The following is a 23738-nucleotide window of genomic DNA, read 5'->3' as shown; positions in this document are numbered from 1 at the left end:
TGCCTGATAAAAGTTGCTCAAATATTTGCAGACATTTCATACAGGGTGTTTCAAAAATGGCCGGTATATTTGAAACGGCAATAAAAACTAAACGAGCAGCGATAGAAATACACCGTTTGTTGCAATATGCTTGGGACAACAGTACATTTTCAGGCAGACAAACTTTCGAAATTACAGTAGTTACAATTTTCAACAACAGATGGCGCTGCAAGCGATGTGAAAGATACAGAAGACAACGCAGTCTGTGGGTGCGCCATTCTGTACGTCGTCTTTCTGCTGTAAGCGTGTGCTGTTCACAACGTGCAAGTGTGCTGTGGACAACATGGTTTATTCCTTAGAACAGAGGATTTTTCTGGTGTTGGAATTTCACTGCCTAGAACACAGTGTTCTTGCAACAAGACGGAGTTTTCAACGGAGGTTTAATGTAAGCAAAGGACCGAAAAGCGATACAATAAAGGATCTGTTTGACAAATTTCAATGGACTGGGAACGTGACGGATGAACGTGCTGGAAAGGTAGGGCGACCGTGTACGGCAACCACAGAGGGCAATGCGCAGCTAGTGCAGCAGGTGATCCAACAGCGGCCTCGGGTTTTCGTTCGCCGTGTTGCAGCTGCGGTCCAAATGACGCCAATGTCCACGTATCGTCTCATGCGCCAGAGTTTACACCTCTATCCATACAAAATTCAAACGCGGCAACCCCTCAGCGCCGCTACCATTGCTGCATGAGAGACATTCGCTAACGATATAGTGCACAGGATTGATGACGGCAATATGCATGTGGGCAGCATTTGGTTTACTGACGAAGCTTATTTTTACCTGGACGGCTTTGTCAATAAACAGAACTGGCGCATATGGGGAATGGGGAACCGAAAAGCCCCATGTTGCAGTCCCATCGTCCCCGCATCCTCAAAAAGTACTGGTCTGGGCCGCCATTTCTTCCAAAGGAATCATTGGCCCATTTTTCAGATCCGAAACGATTACTGCATCACGCTATCTGGACATTCTTCGTGAATTTGTTGCGGTACAAACTGCCTTAGACGACACTGCGAACACCTCGTGGTTTATGCAAGATGGTGCCCGGCCACATCGCACGGCCGACGTCTTTAATTTCCTGAATGAATATTTCGATGATCGTGTGATTGCTTTGGGCTATCCGAGACATACAGGAGGCGGCGTGGATTGGCCTCCCTATTCGCCAGACATGAACCCCTGTGACTTCTTTCTGTGGGGACACTTGAAAGACCAGGTGTACCGCCAGAATCCAGAAACAATTGAACAGCTGAAGCAGTACATCTCATCTGCATGTGAAGCCATTCTGCCAGACACGTTGTCAAAGGTTTCGGGTAATTTCATTCAGAGACTACGCCATATTATTGCTACGCATGGTGGATATGTGGAAAATATCGTACTATAGAGTTTCCCAGACCGCAGCGCCATCTGTTGTTGACAATTGTAACTACTGTAATTTCGAAAGTTTGTCTGCCTGAAAATGTACTGTTGTCTCAAGCATATTGCAACAAACGGTGTATTTCTATCGCTGCTCGTTTAGTTTGTATTGCCGTTTCAAATATACCGGTCATTTTTGAAACACCCTGTAAATGTCCAGATTGACACAATATGTATTTGCCCCAGGTTTTATTACTCATAGTTTGCATCTTAACATATTGGGTAAGTAACTGATAGCCAAACAAATTGTCAACATTGTTACAACAACAGTAAAAGCAGCTATACCAAGGACAGTATTGGTAGCAACAATATCACCAACCTCACAACCACCTGCAACAGCAGAAGAATCTTCATAACTGGTGTCAAGTAAGGAACACCACCTTCAAAACCCTACAGCTGATACATCATCAACCACATTAGTTGCAAATTAAGGATCACCTGAGGATAAGCCAGCACCTCCACCAAGTCCAATAAAAACACCAGCAACTGTAGCAAAAGCAGCACCAACAGTAACAGCAGCAGTACCATCAAAAGGAGGGAAGAGTGCTATGGTAGGGGAAGAAATTAAAAGTAAAAGAAACAGGGTCAACTATTGTGCACAGGAGGAAAATAGTGCTGTCTGACAGTTTGAGCTTTTACCTGCCATGTTTCCAATGGGTGTGAACCATTCATCACCTTGGCTTCATGCAGTGGCCGGTGTTCATCTTAGACTTCATTTGCTTCCTAAGGAAACTCTACTCTGGGTTTGATCTATCACTGTGTCTCAACATTTACACACAACTTGGTGATAGCACCTTCATGTACACTGATGGGTGTAACACACTATGGCGTTGGTTATGCCTTCATCATTGGCACTGACCGTTTTCAGTATCGGCTTCAGGAACATTGCTCAATATTTACAGCAGAGCTCTTTGCCTTTTATGAGGCCATGCATTACATCCAGTGACACAGGCTTATTAATTGTCGTATGCCCCAATTATCTGTCCCCTTCAGAGTGTCTGTGTGTTGTACACAGTCAATTCCTTAGTGCAAGGGGTCCAAAAAAGCTTCCACATGCTCGCTTTTGATGGACCTGATGTGATTTTTGTGGGTGCTTGGTCACTTCGGTCTGACAAACAAGGCTGCAGTCCTCCTACCTTGGCCCTCTAGCTCTTCCATTCCTTAGAATGATCTCCATATTGGCATCTGTTGACGTCATTTGTTAGATGGTGATCTTCCACCACTGTGTGCTCATTGTCATCAACCTTTGATGGTCTGCCATTTTCTGACCAAATGCTTTTTTTAAAAACCACTTACATTCTAGTGTATGCCTGCTGTCTGAGTTACCAGCCATGTCAGTGAATGATACTCAGGCTGTCAACCGCATTTTACTTTTTACCCATTGTAGCAATATGGCAAAGGACATTTAATCTTTAGTTCAGGATCTCCACTGTCTCTACAGTGTATTTTGTGGACCTTCCTCCAAGAGGAAGATCCTTGTTCTTGGTTCCCTTGCCCCCCTGTCAATTTTGGTTAACATGTAGTCGTTTTTAACTTCTTTCTCGTATTAGTGTTCTAAGGTTGACATGGGCACTAGTGACCTCAGTTGTTTTTGTGTCCTAAAACAAACCCAAAACAGTTTGGTTTTTTAGTCGTAGGCAGAAGGAAGGGTAAACACACAAGGTAAGTGGTGTGTGTGAAAATAATATATTGAGTAATGGAATTACTAATTTAGACACTGGTATAAAGGTGCCATCTGTATTACAAAGGACTACATAAGCAAATCTCAGATACACATCCAATGTAGCTGACAGGAGAATCGCTGGAAAAGGTTTTGAAGTTAAAGTACTTCACCAAAATGTGCGATATGCCTCCATTAAATAAAATGAAATTGATGTATTATTAGCTACTGAGATGCCAAACATTTTTATAGCGGCAGAGCTACAGGAAAATAAACTAATCTGAAAGTACCGGGTGATAAATTTGAAAACTGAATAAATCACGGAATAATGAAGATAGAGAGGTACAAATTGACAGACATGCTTGGAATTACATGAGGTTTTATTAGAACCAAAAAAATACAAAAGTTCAAGAAATGTCAGACAGATGGCACTTCATCTGATTAGAATAGCAATAATCAGCATAACAAAGTAAGACAAAGCAAAGATGATGTTCTTTACAGGAAATGCTCAATATGCCCACAATCATCCCTCAACAATAGCTGTAGTCGAGGAATAATGTTGTGAACAGCTCTGTAAAGCATGTCTGGAGTTATGGTGAGGCATTGGTGTCGGATATTGTCTTTCAGCTTCCCTACACATGTCGGTCGATCACGACACACTTGAGACTTCAGGTAACACCAAAGCCAATAATCGCACGGTCTGAGGTCTGGGGACGTGGGAGGCCAAGCATGACGAAAATGGCAGATGAGCACACGATCATCACCAAACGACGTGCAAGATATCTTTCACGCGCCATCTGTCGGACATTTTATGAACCTTTTTTTTCCCCTAATAAAACCCCATGTCATTCCAAGAATGTGTGTCAATTTTTACCTCTCTATCTACATTATTCCGTAGTTTATTAAGTTTTCAAATTTATACTGACCTTTTGATCACCCGGTATATAAAATATGGCACATATTGTAGAAGTAACAAACAAAAGTGATGGTGTAGCTATGTGTACTGAGATGACAAGTCATAGAATATCTCCTAATATTGTGTTGGACCTCCTTTTTGGCCGGCGTAGTGCAGCAACTCAACATGACATGGATTCCACAAGTCACCGGAAGTCCTCTGGAGAAACACTGAGTCATGATGCCTCTATAGCAACCCAGAACTGCAAGAGTTTTGCTGATGCAGGATTTTGTGCACAAACTGACCTCTCAATTGTGTCCTACATCAGGAAGTCTGGATGGCCAAATCATTTGGTTGAATTGTTTGGAATGTTCATCAAACCAAACAAATGGTGTCAAAGTAGCCGAACATTTCCAGTCAATGATTGATTCAGTTGGACCAGAGAACCCAGTCCAATCCATGTAAACACAGCCCACACCATTATGGAGCCACCACCAGCTTGCATAGTGCCTTGTTGACAACTTGCATCCATGGCTTTATGGGTCTGCACTACACTGGAACCCTGCCATCAGCTCTTACCAACTGAAACCAGTACTCATATGACCGAACCACGGTTTTCCAGTCCTCTAGGGTGCAACCGATATGGTCAAGAGCCCAAGAGTGTCATAGGCGATGTCTGTTGGGCTCTTAACAAAGGTATTCACATCAATCACCTGCTGCCATAGCGCATTAATGCCAAATTTTGCCACACTATCCTAATGGGTACATTTGTTGTACATCCCACATTGAGTTTTGGTATTATTTCACATGATATTGCTTGTCTGTTAGTACTGAAAACTCTATGCAAACACTGCTGATCGTGGTTGTTAAGTGAACGGCATCGGCAACTACGCTGTCCATTCAGAAATGGAGTGCCCTATGCGTCTATCTCCAACTATCAGCCCTCATTCAATGTCTCTTAAGTCCCATTGTGTGGTTATAGTTACATCAGAAACCTTTTCCTTGACTTACTGAGTATGAATGACAGCTGTGCCGATGCACTGCCCTTTTATACCTTGTGTACACGATACTACTGCCATCTTTATCTGTGTGTATTGCTATTTCGTGACTCTTTTCAGTTTTGTGTATGTTGATGGTAATATAATTGATGGTACTGCATATCATATACTTAACTGTACAGAACTAGTGATTGAAGCAGTAGCTGCTAGGAAAAAAGTGTGTTGTGCTGTGTCTGTATCACTCACCAATCTCAAGAGTGGATAGTTTCCTCTTTGAATTTGAGATATTACTAGGCAGACTTACCAAAGAATTCACTTTTTTAATGGTAGATGACTTTAATATTAATGACAATGAGGGGGAATATTTGTGCAAGAGCTTCCTTGTTATCTGAAGCTCATTCAACCTGCAGACACACAGAAAAAGTCCAGCATGATGTACAGATACTGTACACACTATTATATGTTGTGTAATCACTAACATATCAGAGAACATATTGAATTTACTGTACATGAACACGATAATTGCTGACTATTATGGCCAATCAATTGAAGTGCATGGTAATGTTACAATGAAGCAGACCAGACCAGGAAACCTGTCTTGGAAGTTTCACTGAAAACAGAAAACTGGGAGATTATAGTGAAAAAATTAGAAAAGAGTTGGAAAAATTTTCTGTGAAACTGTTATTTTATAAATATTAGCTGTCCAAAAGTACCTAGTAATGACAAGAAAAGCTCAGTAAAAACTAGATGACAGCAAAAATTTGGAGTAGGGAAGAATTAAAAGAAGCATATAAATATTAATATTAATCAGGAGGATAAATGTTTACTGAAGGGTGGGGTATGTAAAGACATGAAGCAAGCCTACAGCAGTTCGATAAGGGAGAGAAAAGCCAGCTCTTATAAACATATAATAAAAACTTTGTCAGATATCTCTAAAACTGTGTGGGCACAGGCAGGTAAGAGACAAAATACCAGCTCATGTTATCACACTTAACAAAGGAAGGAACACAACTAAAAGATCGATATGAAGTATGTGAAATTTTCAGTCAGTGCTACGTGGCTGTAGTGGATGGATTGGTCAAAAACCAAAACACTGAAGTAGTAAATAATATAAAAACTCCAGAAAATTAACAGGTTGTGTTTATTCCTATCACCTACAGATGAGTCATAAGCCATAACTAAATGCTTAAAAAGGCAGATGGATTGGATGGGATATCTCTTTAAAGTATTAAGCATATTTCTAAAAACCTAACAAAACCTATCATGTTCCTTATAAATCAAATACTGCAGGAAGGAATATTTACAAATTGCTTAAAGAAAAGCAAAGTAATCCTTCTATATAAAAGAGGAGACGAAGGGAATTCTGGCAACTACAGACCTATCAACATCACATCTGTTCTGTTGAAAATTGTAGAAATAGTCATAAAGGATAGAATAGTAAATTTCATAGAGAAACATAAAATGATAAGTAGGGCACAGAATGGTTTCAGAAAAGGCCAATCTACAAATACAACTGTTGTGTACATAGTTCCGCGTAGTCAGCGGCTCGAAACAGCATATCCAGACACTACGGGATGATGATGGCATTGAAACAGAGGATGACACGCGTAAAGCTGAAGTACTAAACACCTTTTTCCAAAGCTGTTTCACAGAGGAAGACCGCACTGCAGTTCCTTCTCTAAATCCTCGCACAAACGAAAAAATGGCTGACATCGAAATAAGTGTCCAAGGAATAGAAAAGCAACTGGAATCACTCAATAGAGGAAAGTCCACTGGACCTGACGGGATACCAATTCGATTCTACACAGAGTACGCGAAAGAACTTGCCCCCCTTCTAACAGCCGTGTACCGCAAGTCTCTAGAGGAACGGAGGGTTCCAAATGATTGGAAAAGAGCACAGATAGCCCCAGTCTTCAAGAAGGGTCGTCGAGCAGATGCGCAAAACTATAGACCTATATCTCTTACGTCGATTTCTTGTAGAATTTTAGAACATGTTTTTTGCTCGCGTATCATGTCATTTCTGGAAACCCAGAATCTACTATGTAGGAATCAACATGGATTCCGGAAACAGCGATCGTGTGAGACCCAGCTCGCCTTATTTGTTCATGAGACCCAGAAAATATTAGATACAGGCTCCCAGGTAGATGCTATCTTTCTTGACTTCCGGAAGGCGTTCGATACAGTTCCGCACTGTCGCCTGATAAACAAAGTAAGAGCCTACGGAATATCAGACCAGCTGTGTGGCTGGATTGAAGAGTTTTTAGCAAACAGAACACAGCATGTTGTTATCAATGGAGAGACGTCTACAGACGTTAAAGTAACCTCTGGCGTGCCACAGGGGAGTGTTATGGGACCATTGCTTTTCACAATATATATAAATGACTTAGTAGATAGTATCGGAAGTTCCATGCGGCTTTTCGCGGATGATGCTGTAGTATACAGAGAAGTTGCAGCATTAGAAAATTGTAGCGAAATGCAGGAAGATCTGCAGCGGATAGGCACTTGGTGCAGGGAGTGGCAACTGACCCTTAACATAGACAAATGTAATGTATTGCGAATACATAGAAAGAAGGATCCTTTATTGTATGATTATATGATAGCGGAACAAACACTGGTAGCAGTTACTTCTGTAAAATATCTGGGAGTATGCGTGCGGAACGATTTGAAGTGGAATGATCATATAAAATTAATTGTTGGTAAGGCGGGTACCAGATTGAGATTCATTGGGAGAGTCCTTAGAAAATGTAGTCCATCAACAAAGGAGGTGGCTTACAAAGCACTCGTTCGGCCTATACTTGAGTATTGCTCATCAGTGTGGGATCCGTACCAGATCGGGTTGACGGAGGAGACAGAAAAGATCCAAAGAAGAGCGGCGCGTTTCGTCACAGGGTTATTTGGTAACCGTGATAGCGTTACGGAGATGTTTAACAAACTCAAGTGGCAGACTCTGCAAGAGAGGCGCTCTGCATCGCGGTGTAGCTTGCTCGCCAGGTTTCGAGAGGGTGCATTTCTGGATGAGGTATTGAATATATTGCTTCTCCCTACTTATACCTCCCGAGGAGATCACGAATGTAAAATTAGAGAGATTAGAGCGCGCACGGAGGCTTTCAGACAGTCGTTCTTCCCGCGAACCATACGCGACTGGAACAGGAAAGGGAGGTAATGACAGTGGCACGTAAAGTGCCCTCCGCCACACACCGTTGGGTGGCTTGCGGAGTATCAATGTAGATGTAGATGTACACAACTTTCCCACTAGAGCGCGCCCCGCTAAGCACAACAGTGCAGGCGCAGCGTTCGTCCGTCTCCGCACTAGGAGATGGCACCGCCTAAGAGACGGACCAAATTCTGCTTCCGCCGATCCGCGTATTAATATGTAATGCAGCCTATGAGATCGCTGCTAACGTAGAACCTTTTCTCCTCGCGGATCACACTCGCGCAGTGATACCTGAATACGCGAGGTATTATAACGAGTGTACAGACCTCCGATTAGTCAGTCTGCATTTCTCTGCACCAGTCTACATTTATCTGCACCTGTCTGTTACATTAGTCTCCACCAGTCTATAGTCAAGTTTCAGTTTGCGCCTAATAAGATTACCGTATTCCTGTACATAGCCATGAAGATAAATGAATAAACACTTTGTCAAGTATCAGAGGTATGTGAGAAGAAGATTAACGTACCAAGACCAAAGGAACTTCAGATTGTCAATTGTAAACAGCATCCAGAATCAAGTTACGTAACGTCTATGCTTTTTATTATTTTAATAAATGTGTGTGAAAATTAATCAAGTTCTGTTTAAAGTTGGTCACCGTCAATCTGCTACTCTAAGTGTGCAATTGGCATTTCTATCATCTGACCTAACGACAGAAGATAAACACGCCACGATAAGACCACAACAGATATTGCTGACACTCGCCTACTTCGTTAGAGCAACGAGTCAAATAATCTGATAGTGTGTGTACCGAAGGTCTTACAGTACGCACACCAGTACGCACACCACAACAACAGTTGCAGACTTCACTACATATGTAATCAAAAACAGGAACAAGTTTATAGTCAAATGTTTTCACTCTTTAATGAGCATTTTTATTTTCAAAGTTTCTAGTTTGATTTATTCTTTGTGAATGTTGCACTCACAATACAGATGTATTTTGTGATTCGTTTCTGAATCATGTACCGAGTGAGATGGTTATGCCTCTTAATGTACGGGACACGCTTTTGTGAGGACTGGGATTTATTACCTGCCCAACCATCTTGATGTGGGATTTGCATGGTTTCGCCTTGTTGCTAAGGTGAATACGGGGATGGTTCCTGTGAGTAAGCCATTTACAACTTCTTGCCTTATCCTCCCCTTACCCTATCCTACTTTGTTAACTTTTTATACATATGCTAGCGAACATGGAAATGCTCTGCAATTGCTAAATGTGTGTGGGGAATTTTATATGCATCCTAATCTCCTTCTCTCTGTCCATCTCCTCCTGCCCCCCCCCCCCCCCCCCTGTCCTTCTCACCATCTTCCTTAGCTCTTTGTCCATCTTGTCCCCCTCCCTCCCAATCTTTCTCCATCTCCTCCTTCCCCCTCTTTCTACCCATCTCCTTCTTCCCCTTCTCTCTGTCAGTTTCCTTCTCCTACACCTCTCTGCCCACCTCACCTTCCCCACTCTCTCTGACCTTGAGCCTTGTTTATTGTTATTGCAATTGAAACCTTGACTGGGAAAAGAAGTCACTTAACATTAATGGGTAAATTGGTTGGGATCATTAATGTAAGGGCTACAGGAGAGACCTCTTCAGCTGCTAGAATTGTGAGGATAGCGGCTTTAATGACTGTGTTGCTCATATTTTTAATATATGAATTGGTAGTATTGCAGTTTTGATGCAATTGTGTCCATTTTAGTGTTTATTGCCCGTCTGTCATTCTTATGGTTTTCTCCTTTCTTCCACCTGTGTTTTGTATGTCTCAATTATTTTACTCCCACCCTTGTGGAATTATTTTAATTGGAACGAGGGCCTGATGACGTAGCAGTTTGGTCCCTCCCCCCCTCTTTCAAACTAACCAACCATGGACTCAGGCTAATGTCTGAAGTAGTTATGGAGGGAATTGACACCATGAATACTGCAGGCCTGTCCATAAATCCGTAAGAGCATGATGGGGTGGATATCCCTTCTGAACAGCACATTACAAGGCATCTCAGATAAGCTCAACAGTGTTCATGTCTGGGAAGTTTGGTGGCCAGTGGAAGTGTTTAAACTTGGAAGAGTGTTCCTGGAGCTGCTCTGTAGCAGTTCTGGACATGTGGTGTTTCACATTGCCCTCCTGGAATTGCCTGAGTCTGTTGGAATGCACTATGGACTTAAACAGATGCAGGAGATGAGACAGGATGCTTACATGTGTGTCACCTGTCGGTCGTATTTAGATGTATCATGGGTCCCGTATCCCTCCAACTACACGTGCCCCAACCATTACAGAGCCTCCACCAGCTTGAACAGTACCCTGCTGACACACAGGGTCCGTGGTTTCACGATTTTGTCCTCTTAGCTGTACATGTCCAGCTGATTGATAAAATTTGAAACGAGACTCATCCGACCAGGCAACTGTTTCCAGTCAACAGTCCAATGTCAGTGTTGATGGGCCCAGGCGAGGCAAAAAGCTTTGTGTCATGCAGTCATAAAGGGAACACGAGTGGGCCTCCGGCTCCGAAAGCCCATATCGATGATATTTTGTCAGATGATTCAGACACTGACCCTTGTTGATGGCGCCACATAGAAATCTGTAGCAATTTGTGGAAGGGTGACACTTCTGTCACATTGAACGATTCTCTTCAGTCATCGTTGGTCCCTTTTTTCATGATCTTTTACCACCCGCAGAGATGTTGGAGATTTGATGTGTTACCAGATTCCCGATATTCACGGTACACTCATGAAATGATCATATAGGAAAATCCACACTTTATCGCTACCTGTGTTCCATCGCTCATGCGCCAACTATAACACCACGTTCAGATGCGCTTAAATCTTGATAACTTGCAATTGTAGCTGCAGTAACAGATTTAACAACTGCCCAAGACACTTGTCATCTTATATAGGCATTGCTGACTGCAGCACTGTATTCTGCCTGTTTACATCTCTGTGTGTTTCAATACGCATGCCTGTACCAGTTTCTTTGGGACTTCAGTGTAAATTGAGCAAGAACATAACATGATTTTTGCTAACAATGTTTCCTCCTTATGTATTATATATATTTATTTACCTCATACGTTGAAAAATTAGTATCCTATGTCTGTCAGTGTTTATTAGAGCAAACTATAAAAAATTGAAGTAAATTGGTCAAGAACTTTTGAAAAATTTTGATAACAACTTTTCTCTGATAAATAGTATGAATATATTTACATACCACATATTTTTAAAAAGTAGCACATATCTGTCTGTTCATCAGAGTTTTGTGCAAAAATCTGTAGTAATTTTGTCAAGTACTTTTCGAGATTGTTGTGAATCTTTCCCATTTACATATTCTATACATAGTTACACATTGTTTCTATTTTAAAAGGGTGTAGCATATGTGCATCTGATTGTTTATTGGAATATCATGTAAAATTTTTAAGTAAACAAATCATGAACTTTGACGTTTTTGGTAACAACGTTAAACTAAAACTTCTCTTTGTATAGTAGTATAGATGATATGTCTTCAATGTCTGACACGTTCGATGTTATTGTACTGAATGGTCTATGGATAAATAAATAAATAGACCTGTCAGACTTTTTATTGTGTGTTCAGAGTCCTGTTAGAAAAATTAAACCACTATGGCATAAGAGGCCGAGCAAACAATATTATCAAGGCCTTTACTGAAAATAGGCAGCAGTTTGTAGAGATAAAATATAAATAGTTTTATGTCTGCCTGGAGAGGCAAACATAAGTTGGAATTGGTAGCAGGATGCGACCGGGGTGTGATGCAAGATCTGATGACCGAGAAAGATATTAGTCTCCAAGTAAGGCACCAGAGATCAGGAAAATTACTTAGCCTTATTCTCCACTCTGAAGCAGGCACCGTCTATTGCTCTCATAGCAAGTAGCTAGATAATTAAGTTCACAATACAATTCACAAATCCACAGTGCAATTCCAATCATAGCTAAGTTCTAAGCACAAGGTTGTCATATAAGATCTATACAATAACACTTAAATATTAACACAGCTAGTGAGCGAGAGCGAGTTGCCGTGTCGTCAGGTCTGTGCTCCTGTTATATCTTGTGGCCATAGAGGGAGCTGCAGGCAAAAATTTTTGAATGGCCCGACGTCTTCAGCTGGAGATCACACCTTGAACCTACGGCGGCCGTGACTTGAAGCTAAGGCTGACCACCACGCATGTGCGGCCGGTCTGAGCAGCCACAGGGCACGCGTGAATCGTTTAGGTCTGCGGACATAGCAAATGGGGCAGCTGATGGGGAAATGTGCTTTCAACATTCAAAGAGGTAAAACATCGTGTACCCAGAGTTGGGTGTTGAGGCCATTACTATCTATTTTATATGTAATTGATATGCCAGAATGTGTAAATGAACACACATGTTGATATACTTCAACTAATTATCAGTAAATGTGCAGATGACCTCGAAATGAGGACGTATTTAGAGGTGGAGAGGGCTTCAAATATTTAGGGGATCCAAACTTTTTATAAATGGAAGTACGGGGGGCGTTTGAAAAGTCTGTGCAAAAATAAAACTGCTTACGTGTTTGGGGTAAACCTTTATTATTTTTTGACATAGTCTCCTTTCAGACTTACACACTTCGTTCAACGCTGTTTTAATTTGTTGATCCCTTCCGAATAATAGAAATTGTCAAAGTCTGAAAAATAGCTATTAGTTGCTGCAATCACCTCCTCGTGTGACTAAAATCTTTGTCTCGCCAGCCATTCCTTCAAATTGGGGAACAAATAGTAGTTCGAGGGAGCCAAGTCTGGAGAATAGGGGGGATGTGAAACAAGTTGGAATCCTATTTCCATTAATTTTGCGACCACAATTGCTGAGGTGTGTGCTGGTGCATTGTTGTAATGGAAAAGAACTTCTTTGCGGTCCAATCCCCAGCATTTTTCTTGCAGCTCAGTTTTCAAATGGTCCAGTAACGATGAATAATATTCACCTGTAATAGTTTTACCCTTTTCCAGATAGCCGATAAGGATTATCCCTTGCGGATCCCAAAAGACAGTTGCCATAGCCTGTTTTGGTGCAGATTCTCCCTTGGTAACCCATTGTTTTGATTGTTGTTTGGTCTCAGGAGTATGGTAATGTATGCATGTTTCATCCACAGTGACGAAACAATATTTAAAGTTCTGCTGATTCTTCCTAAATATCTGCAAACCATCCTTGCAACACTTCACACGATTCCGTTTTTGGTCAAGCGTGAGCAATCGCGGAACCCCTCTTCCGGGTAGCTTTCTCCTGTCCAAATATTTATGCAAAATATTTTGTACCCATTCATTCGAGATGCTCGCAGCACTAGCAATCTAACACACCTTAACTCTTCTATCATCCATCACCATATCATGGATTTTATCAGTGATTTCTGGAGTCATAACCTCCACATGGCGTCCAGATCGTTCAGCATCACTTGTACCCATATGGCCACTCTGAAAATTTTGAAACAGCTTATAAACTGTTCTAATTGAAAGTGCAGAGTCACTGTAATGTTTATCAAGCTTATCTTTAGTCTCCTGAAGTGTTTTGCCTTTCATAAAGTAATGTTGAATCACCACATGAAATTATTTTTTCATCCATTTTTTTGGACAATCACTCAACTTCCTTGATTCACATGGATGCCAAACACAAAGAAATAGACAAATATGGCTGAAACTTGGTGTGCGTTCTTTCCAAAGATGCTACTAACTAAACACGACCTCAATACACGCTGGTGGTGCCATCTCTTGGACTTTGCACAGACTTTTCAAACGTCCCTCGTAAAACAACTTTCATGAGAACACAAGCAAATAGGGCAGTCAAAGCAGATGATCTAGATATCAAGCTTTGGGGATTAAGGTATTTCAGAAATTCGTTGCAAGAAGTCTCTGGGATTGATGGACAGTTTCATGACAAGGAAGATTCATACTGATAAAACATGCTCAAAAATTAGCACAGATACATTTCTCGTGAGAAAAATGTCACAAACTGTTGATCAAGATGCTTTACTAACAATATATTGTGGACTAATTTTCCTGCATACCTCATACTCTATATCCTCTTGTTTCCCCCCATGAACCATGGACCTTGCCGTTGGTGGGGAGGCTTGCATGCCTCAACGATACAGATAGCCGTACCGTAGGTGCAACCACAACGGAGGGGTTTCTGTTGAGAGGCCAGACAAACATGTGGTTCCTGAAGAGAGGCAGCAACCTTTTCAGTAGTTGCAGGGGCAACAGTCTGGATGATTGACTGATCTGGCCTTGTAACACTAACCAAAATGGCCTTGCTGTTCTGGTACTGCGAACAGCTGAAAGCAAGGGGAAACTACAGCCGTAATTTTTCCTGAGGGCATGCAGCTTTACTGTATGATTAAGTGATGATGGCGTCCTCTTGGGTAAAATGTTCCGGAGGTAAAATAGTCCCCCATTCAGATCTCCGGGCGGGGACTACTCAAGAGAACGTCATTATCAGGAGAAAGAATACCGGCGTTCTACGGATCGGAGCGTGGAATGTCAGATCCCTTAATCGGGCAGGTAGGTTAGAAAATTTAAAAAGGGAAATGGATAGGTTAAAGTTAGATATAGTGGTAATTAGTGAAGTTCGGTGGCAGGAGAAACAAGACTTTTGGTCAGGTGAATACAGGGTTATAAATACAAAATCAAATAGGGGTAATGCAGGAGTAGGTTTAATAATGAATAAAAAAATAGGAGTACAGGTAAGCTATTACAAACAGCATAGTGAACGCATTATTGTGGCCAAGATAGACATGAAGCCAACATCTACTACAGTAGTACAAGTTTGTATGCCAACTGGCTCTGCAGATGATGAAGAAATTGATGAAATGTATGATGAGATAAAAGAAATTATTCAGGTAGTGAAGTGAGACGAAAATTTAATAGTCATGGGTGATTGGAATTCAAGCATAGGAAAAGGGAGAGAAGGAAACATAGTAGGTGAATGTGGATTGGGGCTAGGAAATGAAAGAGGAAGCCGCCTGCTAGAATTTTGCGCAGAGCATAACTTAATCATAGCTAACACTTGGTTCTAAAATCATGAAAGCAGGTTGTATACATGGAAGAACCCTGGAGATACTAAAAGGTATCAGATAGATTATATAATGGTAAGACAGAGATTTAGGAACCAGGTTTTAAATTGTAAGACATTTCTAGGGGCAGATGTGGACTCTGACCACAATCTATTGGTTATGAACTGTAGATTAAAACTGAAGAAACTGCAAAAAGGTGGGAATTTAAGGAGGTGGGACCTGGATAAACTGAAAGAACCAGAGGTTGTACAGAGTTTCAGGGAGAGCATAAGGGAACAATTGTCGGGAATGTGGGAAAGAAATACAGTAGAAGAAGAATGGGTAGCTTTGAGGGATGAAATAGTGAAGGCAGCAGAGGATCAAATAGGTAAGAAGACGAGGGCTAGTAGAAACCCTTGGGTAACAGAAGAAATATTGAATTTAATTGATGAAAGGAGAAAATATAAAAATGCAGTAAATGAAGCAGGCAAAAAGGAATAAAAATGTCTCAAAAATGATATCGACAGGAAGTGCAAAATGGCTAAGCAGGGATGGCTGGAGGACAAATGTGAGGATGTAGAGGCTTATCTCACTAGGGGTAAGGTAGATACTGCCTACAGGAAAATTAAAGAGACCTTTGGAGAGAACAGAACCACTTGTATGAATATCAACAGCACAGATGGCAACCCAGTTCTAAGCAAAGAAGGAAAGGCAGAAAGGTGGAAGGAGTATATAGAGGGTTTATACAAGGGCGATGTACTTGAGGACAATATTATGGAAATGGAAGAGGATGTAGATGAAGACGAAATGGGAGATAAGATACTGCGTGAAGAGTTTGACAGAGCACTGAAAGACCTGAGTCGAAACAAGGCCCCGGGAATAGACAACATTCCATTAGAACTACTGACGGCCTTGGAAGAGCCAGTCCTGACAAAACTCGACCATCTGGTGAGCAAGATGTATGGGACAGGCGAAATACCCTCAGACTTCAAGTAGAATATAATAATTCCAATCCCAAAGAAAGCAGGTGTTGACCGATGTGAAAATTACCGAACTATCAGCTTAATAAATCACGGCTACAAAATACTAACGCGAATTCTTTACAGACAAATGGAAAAACTGATAGAAGCCGACCTCGGGGAAGATCAATTTGGATTCCGTAGAAATGTTGGAACACATGAGGCAATACTGACCCTACAACTTATCTTAGAAGAAAGATTAAGGAAAGGCAAACCTACGATTCTAGTATTTGTAGACTTAGAGAAAGCTTTTGACAATGTTGACTGGAATACTCTCTTTCAAATTCTGAAGGTGGCGGGGGTAAAATACAGGGAGCAAAAGGCTATTTACAATTTGTACAGAAAGCAGATGGCAGTTATAAGAGTCGAGGGGTATGAAAGGGAAGCAGTGGTTGGGAAGGGAGTGAGACAGGGTTGTAGCCTATCACCGATGTTATTCAATCTGTATATTGAGCAAGCAATAAAGGAAACAAAGGAAAAGTTCGGAGTAGATATTAAAATCCATTGAGAAGAAATAAAAACTTTGGGGTTCGCTGATGACATTGTAATTCTGTCAGAGACAGCAGAGGACTTGGAAGAGCAGCTGAATGGAATGGACAGTGTCTTGAATGGAGGGTATAAGATGAACATCAACAAAAGCAAAACGAGGATCATGGAATGTAGTCGAATTAAGTCTGGTGATGCTGACGGTATTAGATTAGGAAATGAGACACTTGAAGTAGTAAAGGAGTTTTGCTATTTTGGGAGCAAAATAACTGATGATGGTCGAAGTAGAGAGGATATAAAATGTAGACTGCCAATGGGAAGGAAAGCATTTCTGAACAAGAGAAATTTGTTAATATCGAGTATAGATTTAAGTGTCAGGAAGTCGTTTCTGAAAGTATTTGTATGGAGTGTAGCCGTGTATGGAAGTGAAACATGGACGATAAATAGTTTGGACAGGAAGAGAATAGAAGCTTTCGAAATGTGGTGCTACAGAAGAATGCTGAAGATTAGATGGGTAGATCACATAACTAATGAGGAGGTATTGAATAGAATTGGGGAGAAGAGGAGTTTGTGGCACAACTTGACTAGAAGAAGGGATCGGTTGGTAGGACATGTTCTGAGACATCGAGGGATCACCAATTTAGTATTGGAGGGCAGCGTGGAGGGTAAAAATCGTAGAGGGAGACCAAGAGATGAATACACTAAGCAGATTCAGAAGGATGTAGGCTGCAGTAGGTTTTGGGAGATGAAGAAGCTTGCACAGGATAGGGTAGCATGGAGAGCTGCATCAAACCAGTCTCAGGACTGAAGACCACAACAACAACAATATCTGTGTTGGACAATGCAGATAATATACACACAGGTACACTACTTAAACTGCAAAAGAAAGTTATTAGGTGTGTCGGAAACCTTTCGCTGCACAAGGTGTACAGAAAAGTACCACATGTATACAGACAGACTTAAGGCAAATAACAAAGAATCTAAAATAGCTGGATGTATATTTTATAACAAACTTCCAAGTAGTATAAAGAACTTAAAAACGCTGTCTGCTTTCAAAGAAAAACCAAGGTGTCATCTGGTCCCAGCGTGTTGTTACAGTGTAAAGGGGTTCCTAGATAAAAGTATAGTGGTGTAAAGTTCTTACATGCTATTATACAAAATTATTAAATATGAGATTCTTCTGCAAATGTTGTGTAAATAATGCAAAGACATTGTGCTGGGCGCTGTATCTACGCACAATTGTATATACCTTTCTTAACTCCGATTCTACACTGTGTAGGTATGTTTGTAATCTTATTTATATTGTATAAACTCTAAATTTCTTGTACAAATACCTGAAGACTAGTGCATACCTTTTTTGTATACATACCAAATACTTTGTTACACATCCATGCATATCATTACATATTCAATATCAAAACCAAAAGTGATCAAAGGAAGGATGGATGGATGGATGGATGGATGGATGGATAAATAGTAAACATTATGCATTGGTTTATTATAACATCAATTTCATAAAACCTCAGTTTAACCAGGATAATATTGTGATTTATGCAGTCAAGTGCCGTAGATAGGTCACACCAAATACCAACTGATGTATTTTGTTATTTGGTGAGTGAATGTGAAAATGGAATTTCCAGGTGCAACTTTTATGAAATCCAAACTGTGATTTACTGAGGATCTTACTGTTGTGCAGTTAAGATGTGTTCTGGAATACAAGACCTCAAAAATTTTGAAAAATGTCATATGGAAATGAGTCAGTAGTTATTGAGATTTCTCCTACCACCTTTCTTATAGAAGGGTTTAACAATGGGATATTTCAATCTCTGTGAAAAAGTGTGCTGAATTATTGCTGCATTACATATTCCAGAAAAGAAAGTGCTTATTATATGGAAACAAGTGTTCAGTGTTCTGTTGGAAACTCCATTAAATCCAAATGAGCTCTTATTTTTGAGAGAATACATAATTTTGTTAATTTTAGAAGTGCGTGTGACACCACACAAATTTTCTCCTGAACTGTTTGCCCCCATATTTTCTGCTATATTTGAGAAATAATTAATAAACATATCCACTACCAGTGACTGACCATTTATAGCCATTCCATTTAAATTAATACTCCTTACGAATGTTGAGGAACTTCTGTAGTGTGTAACTACTGCAAGATCTTTACTTGTTCTTGCCAACAGATAAAATTCCCTTTTCTGTTCACAAGTTCCATAGCTTTTTTTACATAGCTGTTTGTCATTTCCAAGTAGTATATGTGGAAAGCCATTTTCAAATAGTAATATGAATTTATCATGGAAAAGACTAAATTTAATGTCAGGATTTGGTCCATTAGCTATGAATTTCATACCAGATAATTTCTTGTAAACTATTCTTAAAAACATTTGTGCTGGAGTCATTAATTATTCTTACATTTCCACGGAGGTGTATCTATAGTGTGTTATCCCAACAATGCAACATGGTCAGCAAGAGCATTTGTTGTTGGGTGTACACCTATTTTCTTGTTTTGAGCTTCATCGGAGAAAATATTATCAATTATAATTTCCAACCATCTTTCTCCACCATAGTTGGAAAGTTAATTAATGAGATCAAATTGTAGGATCCAAATAAGGTATCCAGATCATTTTCCCTATTAGAATCCTTTAGAAAATCTAGAGCGAAATCACTGTGAACTGTTAGACACTTGCTGCTGTCTGACAGCTTGCATAGTGGGGAATCCATATTCCTCATAAATATTGTAGTTCAAAATTTCGTAGTGGGGATCTATAATATATAGTTACAATTAAAAGTTAACTAATTTTCAGTATTAATCCACAAGCATACACTTATATGTGCTGATCAGTACAAAATCTACTTGTCTCGGTATTTTTGAACCTGTGTTCTGGCTTGATATGTGTAACAAATCTTCCTCTTCCCATGTTAGTTTTACCTGAATAAGACACTAGGTCATAATCTTTTGCATTTAACCTTGTGTTTATGTGGTGCTTAGACAGGCATGGGATATCTAGCTTCTCAGAGCCCACTGAATTTTCCAAACAGGCAGAAGCTCTTCTACCTTATTATTCAATCCTCTAATATTCTGATGAAGTAAGCTAACCTTGCTTCTGTGTGTATTCCTTGTGGGACTCTTTTGTTCTAACTTATTTCACAAGAGGGTGCCTGATTCCTGACTGAAACCTTAAAAAGAAAAAAAGTTTCCCCTCGGTCTCCCTCAGCCATAGGTATATTTGACTTTGTATTGCTCCCATCCACCCCACCTCACCCCCTCTCGTACATTTTCTACAAGAAGTTCAGCTAACACATCTTTCACTCTATTATTCAAGTGTATACCATGTCCATTATATGCCCATCTCAGGTTGTAGCCAACAGCACTGCACTTGAGAAATTTCAGGCAGTAGCAGCTTGCTCAGCTCTGTGATCACAAGGCTCACAGCAGTGTTAACACAGCACTGATCATGATGATGTAGGACTACCACAAGACTCAAAACTTGTGTGTGAAGCTGCTGCTCCTATTCCATCCAGGTTACCTGTAATGCTATTGTTGATAATAATTTGATAGTGTCTTACAGTATACTAACTACCGTACATGGTAGCCAGGCTAGCCATTTAAATCGCAACAGTACCCAAAAATAGTTCCCAATTGAAATATCATCAATGGATAATCATACAACTTGTAAGTTTTTTTTACAGTAAGTATGCTGTGTAGAACAATTATATAGGCAAGATGTGCTGGACCAAGACTTGAACTTGGGACCTTTGCCTTTTGCGGGCAAGTGCTGTACCAACTGAGCTAGCCCAAGCATGACTCATGCCCCGTCCTCACAGCTTTACTTCTACCAATACCTCAGCTGTGAGGACAGGGTGTTAGTCGTGCTTGGGTAGCTCAGTTGGTAGAGCACTTGCCCGCGAAAGGCAAAGGTCTCGAGTTAGCCTCGATCTGGCACACAGTTTTAATCTGCCAGGAAGTTTCATATCAGCGCACAGTCCACTGCAGAGTGAAAATCTCATTCCAATTATAGAGGCATTTTGTTAAACAACTATTAGTTTTCTAATGTGGTAATGAAACTTTTCAGGAATGTCTACAGAAGACAGAAGACTAGACCTGGTTGTATTTGGTGCCAGTGGATTTACGGGAAGATATGCTGCTGAGGAAGCTTTCAGATTATCAAAAGACAAGAATTTTACATGGGGAGTTGCTGGAAGGAGTGCGACAAAACTACAGCAAGTTTTAAAAGATATCAGTAAAAAGACAGGTAAATGTATTTTGTTAACTTATTGTGACATTTCCTCTTGTTGCTGGTGTAAAATTCTGCCTTATGATTTATACATACAAAGGCACAAACACTTCTGCATCTTTTCAGTTATTTAACTTCTGGTATATTATCTATTGAAAGTAACTTTTACCTTAAGTTGCAGAATTCAGTAGTTGATGGCTTATATTTTCAGGCCTTCAGTTGCCAGAAAAATATTCTTACTAAATGGCATTTAGTGTAATTGTTTTCAATTGTTTTTAAAGTAAATTAACATTCACAATTGGTGACATTCCCCAGCAAAATGAAAGATGTATTGGGAAACTGTAATGGTCAAATACTAATAAAATTTGTTTTGGAAAATTATCATAGAGATAACGATTTTTAAGGTTGTGTAACTGTATGTGAATGTGTTAAATCGGAGTATGACTTGTATCATCACATAAAGTGTAAACCTATCAATCCATAATGTTTCTTCAATAGTAGCGGGTACAGTACAGGTGGAATGTGATGTCTTTACGTGAGAATGCTTTACTATTGTTGTTCAGATATATTGGGGGGGGGGGGGGGGGGGAGCTGTTCTGTGGTGCTCATGTATTTAAATCCCACCTCTTGAGAATGAAACATCCCACTTTTAATTTGCTGCAAGGAACAGTTGTGAGAGAGGCGGCTATGCGTTGCTTTTACTACTTTGCTGTCAAGTACATGAGAGCTGTTTTGGTGGCCACAATGATGGCAGTGAAAGTGATTCTCTGTGTCATTGAAGTGCTGTTGTTCTTGGTATAGCCTCTAGACAGTCAGTTACAAGTTTTTTTTCCTTATTTATTAGGAAATCTATTTCTTAACATTTGCCGTGTGAGAATAAGCATTTATTTAGTGGGGGTTACTCACCTGTATGTATGTAATTATCTCATCTATGTATAGATTGTATTGACAGCTGCTGCTGTACTGCATACCAAAGCCCTCCTCGCCACAAAAAAAGGCAATGATGACAATAACGTAGACGTGTGATTTGTTACATTTGTGGTAAATGTGCTGCATTACTAATCAGCCATGTAGCCCTTCTGCCAGTATCATCTATCAGTCAGCTGTTTTATTTGAATTATAACTTTACGCTGATACAATAGCTCTCTACTTAGCAATCGTATACAACCGCTCGCTCATCGATAGATCTGTACCTACAGATTGGAAAATTGCACAGGTCGCACCAGTGTTTAAAAGGGTAGTAGGAGTAATCCATCGAACTACAGACCTATATCATTGACGTCGGTTTGCAGTAGGGTTTTGGAGCATATATTGTATTCAAACATTATGAATCACCTCGAAGGGAACGATCTATTGATACGTAATGAGCATGGTTTCAGAAAACATCGTTGTTGTGCAACACAGCTAGCTCTTTATTCGCACGAAGTAATGGCCGCATCAACATGGGATCTCAAGTTGATTCCGTATTTCTAGATTTCCGGAAAGCTTTTGACACCGTTCCTCACAAGTGACTTCTAATCAAGCTGCGGGCCTATGGGGTATCATCTCAGTTGTGCGACTGGATTCGTGATTTCCTGTCAGGAAGGTCACAGTTCGTAGTAATAGACGGCAAATCATAGAGTAAAACTGAAGTGATATCAGGTGTTCCCCAGGGAAGCGTCCTGGGACCTCTACTGTTCCTGATGACCTGGGTGACAATCTGAGCAGTTCTCTTAGGTTGTTCGCAGATGATGCTGTAATTTACCATCTAGTAAGGTCATCCGAAGACCAGTATCAGTTGCAAAGCGATTTAGAAAAGATTGCTGTATGGTGTGGCAGGTGGCAGTTGACGCTAAATAATGAAAAGTGTGAGGTGATCCACACGAGTTCCAAAAGAAATGCGTTGGAATTCGATTACTTGATAAATAGTACAATTCTCAAGGCTGTCAATTCAACTAAGTACCTGGGTGTTAAAATTACGAACAACTTCAGTTGGAAAGACCACATAGATAATATTGTGGGGAAGGTGAGCCAAAGGTTGCATTTCATTGGCAGGACACTTAGAAGATGCAACAAGTCCACTAAAGAGATGGCTTACACTACACTCGTTCATCCTGTGTTAGAGTATTGCTGCGTGATGTGGGATCCTTACCAGGTGGGATTGACGAAGGACATTGAAAGGGTGCAAAAAAGGGCAGCTCATTTTGTATTATCACGTAATAGGGGAGAGAGTGTGGCAGATATGATACGCGAGCTGGGATGGAAGTCATTAAAGCAAAGACGTTTTTCGTCGTGGCGAGATCTATTTACGAAATTTCAGTCACCAACTTTCTCTTCCGAATGCGAAAATATTTTGTTGAGCCCAACCTACATAGATAGGAACGATCATCAAAATAAGATAAGAGAAATCAGAGCTCGAACAGAAAGGGTTAGGTGTTCGTTTTTCCCGCGTGCTGTTCGGAGTGGAATGGTAGAGAGATAGTATGATTGTGGTTCGATAAACCCTCTGCCAAGCACTTAAATGTGAATTGCAGAGTAATCATGTAGATGTAGATCATTTGTCACCCAACAGAAAATTGATAGATTACGGGTCTAACAGTAACACATTGCATTGATCATAGAACAAATGGAAAGATGTTCAGTTGTGGATTTAAGCACTTGGTTGGGAGCAGGTAGTTCTTGGAATAATAATACATGTAAGTGAAGGCTTGTTTATTCACTTGAATTACTTTTTTTGCGTGTTCTCAGTGGGGCCTCATTTCAAATAAAAGTTCAGTTTTCGTAAACAGTGGTCTGAATGCCACTGTAAGTTGTTAGCCAGAGCACTG

The 23738-nt window shown here is 40.5% G+C and overlaps 1 protein-coding gene across 1 annotated transcript in view; it reads left to right on the top strand.

The window, feature by feature from the left end:
* LOC124612603 (saccharopine dehydrogenase-like oxidoreductase) overlaps positions 1-23738 on the top strand; it is a 78393-nt gene that overhangs the window by 5352 nt on the left and 49303 nt on the right. Inside the window, exon 2 of the mRNA XM_047140893.1 lies at positions 20770-20949. Coding sequence (XP_046996849.1) covers positions 20772-20949 — 178 coding nt within the window. The 5' untranslated portion in view covers positions 20770-20771. The remainder of the gene's footprint in view (positions 1-20769; positions 20950-23738) is intronic.

Source organism: Schistocerca americana, chromosome 4 (assembly GCF_021461395.2).
Source record: "Schistocerca americana isolate TAMUIC-IGC-003095 chromosome 4, iqSchAmer2.1, whole genome shotgun sequence".
Lineage (NCBI taxonomy): Eukaryota > Metazoa > Arthropoda > Insecta > Orthoptera > Acrididae > Schistocerca > Schistocerca americana.
This window is presented reverse-complemented; position numbering and strand designations above follow the sequence as displayed.